The sequence below is a fragment of the Gadus macrocephalus genome, chromosome 19 (genome assembly GCF_031168955.1).
Source record: "Gadus macrocephalus chromosome 19, ASM3116895v1".
NCBI lineage: Eukaryota > Metazoa > Chordata > Actinopteri > Gadiformes > Gadidae > Gadus > Gadus macrocephalus.
The window spans coordinates 6,432,037-6,441,051 of record NC_082400.1 but is presented as its reverse complement, the minus strand read 5'-3'; the positions used below and the strand labels follow the sequence as shown (position 1 = coordinate 6,441,051).

Sequence of the window (9,015 nt, the reverse complement as noted above, 5' to 3'; positions counted from 1 at the left end):
ATTTTTTTCATTTGGGTATTGATTTTTTTTAAGTTAAGTATGGCATTGTTTTCATTTACATTAAAGCATAACGGCTTGACCCCAATGTACTGAGGATGACTTGGTCACTGTTAAAATAGGCCTATTCGACGTTTTCTGTGTTCTAAAGACCAAAAATGCACTGCCAAATCCAGCTAAAATATATTGAGCTTTTCCAATTCACTAACCAGTCACATGTTTAAATGAAAGACCTTTATTTTCACATTTATAAAATTAATTCTCTTTTACATCAAATCCCCCTTCTTCAATATTTGCTGTGAACTTCAAGGAGTAAATTTCACCATATTACCATGAGGAGGAACGAAAAAACGATCCAGAAACACGAGAACCACTCCACAAGTTGATAGCTGCAATGTACATTTTCACCAAAGAGATAGTAACAAGGGTATCACGGATTCATATGAAATAACAAAATGCACAACGTCTCTTCAAATACATCTAGTAAACCAACAGGCATCATGTGGGTCAGAACCAAACCTTCTTTTGGTGGTCGCCATTCCTTCTGTTCGGATAAATCGTTTTTTTTTATATAAATTACTTAACAATTTACTTAGCTAAAACTTAAACTAAGAACATGAAGAGTATAAATATAATATTTTTTCCATTTTCATAATCCTCATGTGATCTCAGATCGCGCTGTCGGTAGTCCATTCTTCGTTCTGGCGGAACTATGTTGGGACTCCTTATAGTTTATTATGGCTAATCTAGCCGAGTGGATCAGACTGCCTCCCGGGGTCTGAGGGCGACGGACCACACAAACCAAGACATGTCTGTAAAATCACTCTCTTTTGGATCAAATGCAAAATATTCTTATTTACATGTGAATAACAGTGGATCTTTATCTGTTTGTAAACAGTAAAGTAAAAATAATGTAAAAAAACAACAACCTGTAAGAACAATAACCAAATGATTAAAAAAAAATTAAGACAAATAATAACCCAAAATATTGAAAATATTATTTATTAACAGTAATAGGTATTAGCCACTAAATATTATTGTTTTATTGTTATTATTGGTTGAATTTGCATCCATGAGTGTGTTTGAAAGTGCCTGTAATCCGTAAATCCAGCCCCCGTAGGGCCTAATCGAACAGTGAATGAAAAAAAACGAAACAATAAAAAATAAATACATAAATTATCTCCGATTTATAGGAAAAAATAAATACCTAATAAATACAGTTCATGGTATAAAAAAATTATAATAATGTGAAAAAATAAAATATATATCCAGACAGATGACTGGAAGTTTTTCGCGCCACAGATTCAATCCTCTTCACGGGGCTCGGCCCGGGGTCTTTATTTCCCCGTTAGGCCGACACTGATTTCCTCTCTTCCCTCTCGCTCACACTGGGAGTCCCGAGCTGCCAAGGAGGGCATTAAATCTGTAATGGCCGGCTCACCGTTGCTGGCCCGGCCGGGAGAGCACGCCGGAGAGAGGGGGGAGAGGGGGCGGCTCGCTGCCCCCCTGAAGGCCGTGCAGGAGGATCCTGGGTATCAGGGGTCTCTGAAGCGCCGGCGGGGGCGCCGAGGGTCCTCTGTACAGGTAGAGCGCTGCTCCTGGGTCCAGGTTGGACACCAGGCTTTGAGGGTAGAAGTAAGGGGACGGGAACATCCGCTGCAGGGCAGAATAATTACCGGCTTCCGCTAACAACTCCAGTCCAACCGCCGTCTGCCTCTTCCACTTAGTCCTGGAAGAAAGTCAGATCGATGCGTTACATTCACCTTCCCTGGACTGGGTCTTCATTTAATGTCAAATGTTGAAGAACACCCAACATCGACGCAGCTACAACCGTAGCAGTGTAAAGTGTAAATGTCAAGTGTAGGAACTAAGTGTCGAGCCAATTGGATGTAATTAAAAGGCTACTTTAAATACATTAGCCTTTTTAGGCCTAAGTGGTTGGTGTGCTAACGTAAGCAACTAAGCAATAGGCCACTTAAAGAAGAAAAAAAAAGGTAATGAATAAATAAAAGTCAACAGCCTGTCCTTGGGTGTATTCACACCCAAGGATATCTGTTTGGATGTCAATATGTTCTCCATGCAGGTGAATAATTCATAATAAAGATAATTGAGCAGATATAGTGGTGTGTGTGAATTATTGATGGCGCACATGGAGCGATGCATTAGGCTAGTCATCCTCCAAAGCGTGGTGCTTTAGATATTAAGTTTGATCGTTTCTCCCTCTTTCCCTTCAAATCTGTCCAAACCAAAGTTTCCGTAAGGATCAACGCTGCATTCTTTAAAATAAAATGTTTCACGACATGGCTCCAAAAACGTGATCAAATTTGGTATGAACGATACTCTTGTTTTATTGGAGAAATCCGACTAACATTTCATATAGAATATTATTCAATTTCCTATATTGCCTATAGAGGTGGCCGAAAGTAGATAAATAACCCCGCTGCCCCCCACATTTTGACAGATTGATATTTTGAACGAACTAACACAATGTCTCACAACCAGTGCGCCGACACTGAATTGGCCAAGCTATTAATAAAACAATAAGACGCCGCTCTATTTATTTTTCAGTGTGTGGTGTTGTTCCCGGGTCTTTACCTCCGGTTCTGGTACCAGGTCTTGACCTGCGTGTCCGTGAGGTTGAGGGAGGCCGCGAGCTCCATGCGGTCCTGCACGCTCAGGTACTTTTGTCGCTCGAAGCTGCGCTCGAGCTGGGCGAGCTGGTGGTCAGTGAACGCCGTTCGCGCCTTCCGGGGTTTCTTCAGCCGCACCTGCGAGCTGTCCCTGCTGCTCGAGATCTCCCTGTCGCCCTCCTCCTTCACTGGGGAAAAAAACAGCGGGGAACCGGTTTAAATAATGTGCACGTAGGGGTAACCGTTTAAATAATGTGCTCGTGGGGGAACCGGGTTAAATAAAGTAGGCTACTCGTGAGGGTAATGGTTTAAATAATGTGCTTGTGGGTGCAAAAAGTGACAGAAAAGTGACGTGAAGACTTGATCTTTCGTCGATAAAGGAACAAGGTAACCTACTTTTATAATTCATTAACACATTTTTTTTAATTAAAATGGACCGTCATATAATCAGTTGAGTAGGCCTAGAATAATGTAAAAAATAAATAAAAAAGCAAGTTGTATAAACGTGAGATTCATTAAAATCGTTTCTGGTTTTATATTTCTAAGTCCCAACACGTCAAATACACAACACTTGATTCAGGCCTAAACTCTTCTGAAAAGCCATCCCCAGATTCAACATCCTCTGTAGCCTGCTATATGGTCTTTATTTCATTTTCTTTGGTGGTGTCGTGCCACAGATTTCATTGATATACAATTCTCAGTCAGCTCTCTGTTTCAGTCTAAAAAGGGGGAGACGGCGGTATAGTTGAATAGTTGAGTCGTCTCGAGGAGCACAATAATCCGCCTAATTGAGCCACGAGGGAAGGGGGCCTTTCAACCGCGACCGGGGAAACTTCACACGAGCCTGGAAATGAGTGAGATAAAGAGCCGGGCGGCCTCGCGCGATACAAATCTGATTAGGACCGGGACAAATTGCATCAAATCCCTGAAATATTAGGGGGCGGATTGGCGGAAATCAAAGTAGAGCCAGTGTATATGTGGGCTTTGCTTCCCATAATCAATGGGTCGATGAGAATATCTACACGATGCTGTGATGCATACGTAGGCACGCGCGTGCACTCACTGACGACATAAAAATGAGACGCGTGCGCAAACGCGCACACACACGCAGCCGCGCACACGCTCACGCAGACTGAATTTTTTCTGTGTTTGACTGATTATTGGCGTTGAGCCCTTCTCCGTGGTGAGCTCAAAACAAACTAGCCTACTACTAAACTTATTCTGGAAGTTATTTTGCAGGCTGCTTGGTCATGGTGAATTTTAATTACTGTTATTAATTAGCTATATACACCTAAAATATATTAAGCTATGCAATACCAATTTAACAAATAGTAACTTTATCAGTGCAAAACAATTATTATGTCGGCCTGATTAATTGATTAATAATGAGGCTATTGATAGTAGCAATAATTCTGCTTTTATTGTATATTATAATATATGTATAGGCCTGCTATAATATCAGCCCTACATAATGATATTATAAACTATCATATCACTAGTAATAATGTGACCCTATACAAAAATACAATAATAATATAGGCCTGCAACTATAGAAATAGTGAGAATAATGTGTGCGTTCTATTATATACATTTATATGGACAAAACTCAAAAGATATCTGAAATGATACATAAGCCTACATATATTAACAATTTATATTTATTTATATGTAGGCCATGTCTTTTTTTCTGTCGTGCAGCAGCTCGAAATGCTCCACGGCTTCATTAAATTGTCACTGGAGGTGACATGTGCGTTATGGCGATGACATGATTGGAAACAGAGAGGCCCTTGATGGCGTTTATCTGGAGGCGACCCTGTCATCTCTCCCTCCTTGCCTGACTCACATCAACAGATGCGTAAATTGCACCCGCTAATGCAAGCAAACACAAGTTCGTCAAATTAGGAGAAATAACTTTTTTCTCATTATTAATTAATCTTTCTCAATTGTGATTATTTTTCTTTATTTAATACAAGCCCTTTGTTTTGTTTTTCTCTGGTCTCTCGGAAGGCCCTGGTATACCTTGGTGGCAGGTTATTTATTTATTTATGAATTATTTTATATTATTTAAAAACGGCAAGCATCTACAAAGATTTCAACAATTAGGTCACTTTCTTTATTAGCCTATATCCTACTTGGAATGTGTTATTATTATATTTTGTTACATGCTAGGTTTATGCAAGAACCAGGTCTAATATTGTTTCAGAATTCAATACAATTATATTCCAAAACTATTTAAAGCTTAAAACCTTTACATATTTTTTGCCAACATTTTTATAGCGTGAATTCTTTAAAGTTTATTCCAACTACGACCCACAACTCAAAATTGCAACTCCCCACCACGCAATAACCTTCCCACCGCCGAACGGGACCCATGTCACCACCACACCGCCTACCTTTATATTCACTGTCCGACGAGGAGTTGCTGTGGATTTTATCCATGAAGTCATCCGCAATTTTCGACCCAAGCCTCCCCGTCTCCTGGGTAGGCTGCCCGTTACTTGAGTAGGGCGCGCAGGCGGCCAAAGGTTTACAGTCCGCCAGGATGTCTCTGATGAGGAAGGACGACGTCACCGTCCGCTGCTGGGACCCGGCGGAGATCTGCGCGTGCTGCAGGTGCTGCGGGAGACCGATGCCGTGGCCCTGTCTCTGCGATACTTCCTCCACGCATTCCCTCCGGGGCGACGGAGGAGATGAGCAGCCGCTCTCCACATCCGACCTCGGGCTGAACTCGAGCGGCGAGCGGCAGTCCCCCACCAGGCTGCCCCCCTTGGACATCGGACTGCCCGGTCGGTGGGAAAGCAGCGAGTCGATTCCAAAACTGGATCCGTTTCCGGATGCCTCCATCGTCGGGTTTTCGAGGCCTTAAACTATCATTGGTATTCAGGAAAAGATTAGGTTTTTTTTTGGTCGCAGTTTATCCCGCGAGAAAAGAAACCACAGATCGTGCGATCGTTCGGCTAAACTCTATAATCCTGAACTATGTGTCGCCTCCCAGCAGTTTCAAACACTTCCAGATTAACTTCTATCACACCGACGTCCCATGCATCCGGTTTTCTCTGCAGGTGGCCGATTCTGGCACCCGGCGTCACCTCAGAGGAGTGTGTCTTCGGTCGTTTTCAGCCCGGCTATTCCTTTCCTCCTCGATGTGTACACTGAACTCACCCGACGAGATGCTTGTGGGCTCGGCTCGGCGAAGCAATGAGCGAGTTGTGATGAGGCAGCAGCGGGTCTACACAGCACGGCTGAGACCGCGGGACCAGCGCACAGGTGAGTGCCGGCGACTGCGCTTCAGCACCATGGACAGGCGGACAGGTGGACAGTCTTCAGACCGGAACCACGAGGACACGAGAAGAGGGGGTATGTGTGTTAATTCCTCGGAGCGGCGGAGGAGAAAGCCCAGTGGTCTGCTGCTACTACAGAAGGGGAGACGACTGTTCGTGTCTTCTTGAGGGGGGAAAGTAGGACGCAGAAAGGGAGAGCGCGGAGCTCGGTGGAGAGGCGGTGTGCAGAGAGAGGGGGGGGAGAGAGAGAGAGAGGGAGAGAGAGGGAGAATCGCGCACGGCAAAGCTGAGGTAAACTGGGTTAAATAGTCACAACTGGCAACTCAAGAATGCGAGGTGATGGGAAAATCCCCCCCTAAAAATTGAACTTGAGGGAAAAACTCAGGAGCTAGGTTTTTAAAAAGCGCCGTGTCCACGTGAGTCCCCTGTGACGAGCCTTCATTGGCTGAGGGATCTTATAGGGTGTTGAGTGGCTCGCGGAGAGGAAAGTGGACCTCCCCGCACGCCTCCTCCCTCCCTCCCTCCCCTCCCTCCCTCCTCCTCCCCCTGGCTCCTTCACTTTGATAAAAGAGACACTGAATTCATCAGTAGACTCGCATCCAACTGTTTACAGGCAATTTTCACACTGTGTTTGCTTTCATTACATCATTGATGAGCCCTCTAATGGGGTTATGATGAGGCACGGGACGGTCCGCGCGCTCGCATCCGTTTACGCGCGTTACTCGCTCCAAACTTGACGGGATTTATATAATTTTTTTCCCGAATCGTTTCTATTTATCTTTGGTTGAAATTCCTCTTCATAATATGTTTTGATAATTTCTAAGGGTCACAAATGATGATTCAAAATTGACAACTTTAGATTATTTTTTTGATTGCGAGTTAATGCTGAACAAATATCTCTTTTGTGATTATTACCGAATTTAATTTTTGTTTGAAAGATTTGTAAACATTAAATTAAATGCTTGATGGAAATAACCAGATGTCGCCAAATGTACATAGCCCTAACACGAACTGATATTTCAATACATATATAGGCCTACATAATGTTTTCCCTTATTTTCTTCATGTTCGAAGAATAACTGATAACATTTGTATTCTTATTTGTATGCATTGATTCCTTCTTTCATTAACTTATTTAATGTCGTTATTAGGCCACAAATAGCCACTAATCCATGTTTCAGCTTTAGGATTTCTGTGAACATTTTCCGGCTGGAGAAACAAATCCAAGTAATTTCCCTCTCATATTTCAGAGCTCAAATTATATTTACGAAGGTATTGTGGCCCTCTATCTGTTTATCTTTGGCCGGTCAAAAGTGCGTTTCCTCGGATGCATGAACACGAGGCCCCACAATTCCCATTCAGTCGCTTTTCTTTTATTCTGGGGGAACAAAGTGTGGTGACACTAAACAGTGAGCGTTTAGTGCATAATAAGCACCCAACAGTAACGCATCCCACGGTAATGAGAGGTAATAGTCCGGACAGCGTGGGTTGAAAGAGAGGCGTGACGCAAACTTTAACTCTTGCATGAAACCCACCATTGTCTCCACTCTCCCCTCGCCTCGTTGTGGAGCGAGCGGTTAGCCCCGCGCGACTCCCCGACAGGCCCTCATAATCGAGCCCCCCATGCGACCACCAGATTGGAGGCGCGCGTCGCTCTCAGACACCGGCAGGTTAGTGAATCCGCGCGCGGCTCCCTGGGGGTCCCGTCGCGGCTGCAAGCTGTCACGTAGGCGAGGCGGGGACCCACCCAGCCTGACTTGGCTTTTCTTTCTCCTTTACTCGCGCATGAAAAGGAGCAGAGGTTTGATGCTTGTAGGCCAATTTTTTTTTCTTTTCTCTTCACGCTTAACGCTTCCTCTAGACGCACACACACACACACACACACACTGGCCGATGTTTAATTCAGAAATGGGGTCGATGATTAATTAATTGATTCTGTGTGCTTGTTTTATTTACAGGCATACAACAAATAGACAATAAAAAAACATTCGCGATGCTGTGTTTAATAAATAAGTATGTTCTGCTATTTAATTAGGCTACATGTTCTATATTGAAAGTATTTTAACAAAATAAAGGAAAAACAATGGATTCAAAAATATATTTACTGAGATATTGGCAATCATAGGCCATCATCATAGGTGTGTGTGTGTGTGTGTGTGTGTGTGTGTGTGTGTGTGTGTGTGTGTGTGTGTGTGTGTGTGTGAGTGCGAGTGAGAGTGTGTGTGTGTGTGTGTGTGTGTGTGTGTGTGTGTGTGTGTGTGTGTGTGTGTGTGTGTGTGTGTGTGTGTGTGTGTGTGTGTTTTGTGGTGGCAGTAGATAGGCTTCTCAAATTTCCAGAATACATCTCAATAATCCGTCCACCAAATGGGTAGAATGATTGTTGTTGTTGTTGTATAGGCCTACTGTATTTCTCCTGTATATATATATATATATATATATATATATATATATATATATCACAGCATATACCATGCACTTAAGACACCTCACTGACAACTTCTGACTGAATTGTTTTTTGTTTACATTTAGGAAATCAACACAATCGTTCTGATCAATTGATTAGGCTTTTGGTAAAGTCGCCTATGTATGACTAATGCATAGGCGAATAGAACATTTCCAAATCAATGATGTCTTCAACGTTGAGTTCAGTGAATATTGTTAATGCTTATAATGTTACCACAGACCTCTACTGTTTATCTGATTTTTATCCACCGTTTTCGATCCTCTCCCAGACAGATCCTCCTAGACTCACCACGTCTTCTGGATGCTTTCTTCTCGTGGACTCTGTAGGCGAAATAAGACAACAACAACAATAACAACTAAAAGAACCCGAACAAACAAGCAAGACAACGAGGCTCATTTTATTTATTCATTCGATCGAACACTTTGTGTTAAATAAACCTCCAGATATGTTTTGTAAAATGTGTGTCGTCTTTGAATAAACTTTGGCATCTCTATCGAGGCGGAACACGGGGGTAAAACGTGTCTGCCGAGGGGACGTGTGTACAAGAATGACTCCTCGACAACAAACAAACAAACAAACGAACGAACGACGCACGAAACGCACGTGGAAATAACGCAACAAAAAAAGCCCGCCAGCCTGGGAA

General features: G+C 43.1%; 1 protein-coding gene across 1 annotated transcript; it reads right to left on the bottom strand.

Moving 5' to 3' along the window:
* Window positions 1-216: 216 nt before the first annotated feature.
* Window positions 217-6,365, bottom strand: barhl1b (BarH-like homeobox 1b). Its single transcript, XM_060038389.1, has 3 exons — window positions 5,021-6,365; window positions 2,593-2,815; window positions 217-1,726 (listed from the first exon to the last, which is right to left on the bottom strand). Exons 1-3 carry the CDS (start codon window positions 5,469-5,471, stop codon window positions 1,435-1,437), a joined length of 966 nt encoding a protein of 321 aa, XP_059894372.1. The 5' UTR covers window positions 5,472-6,365; the 3' UTR covers window positions 217-1,434.
* Window positions 6,366-9,015: the final 2,650 nt, after the last annotated feature.

What these genes read in the sequence shown, in the direction of transcription:
- barhl1b (XM_060038389.1), bottom strand. Translation starts at nt 5,471, where the DNA reads ATGGAGGCATCCGGAAACGGATCCAGTTTTGGAATCGACTCGCTGCTT. An exon ending in GTCGGACAGTGAATATAAAG is followed by an intron (nt 2,816 to 5,020) that starts GTAGGCGGTGTG and finishes TTTTTTCCCCAG; the next exon opens with TGAAGGAGGAGGGCGACAGG. An exon ending in ACCTGGTACCAGAACCGGAG is followed by an intron (nt 1,727 to 2,592) that starts GTAAAGACCCGG and finishes ACTTTCTTCCAG; the next exon opens with GACTAAGTGGAAGAGGCAGA.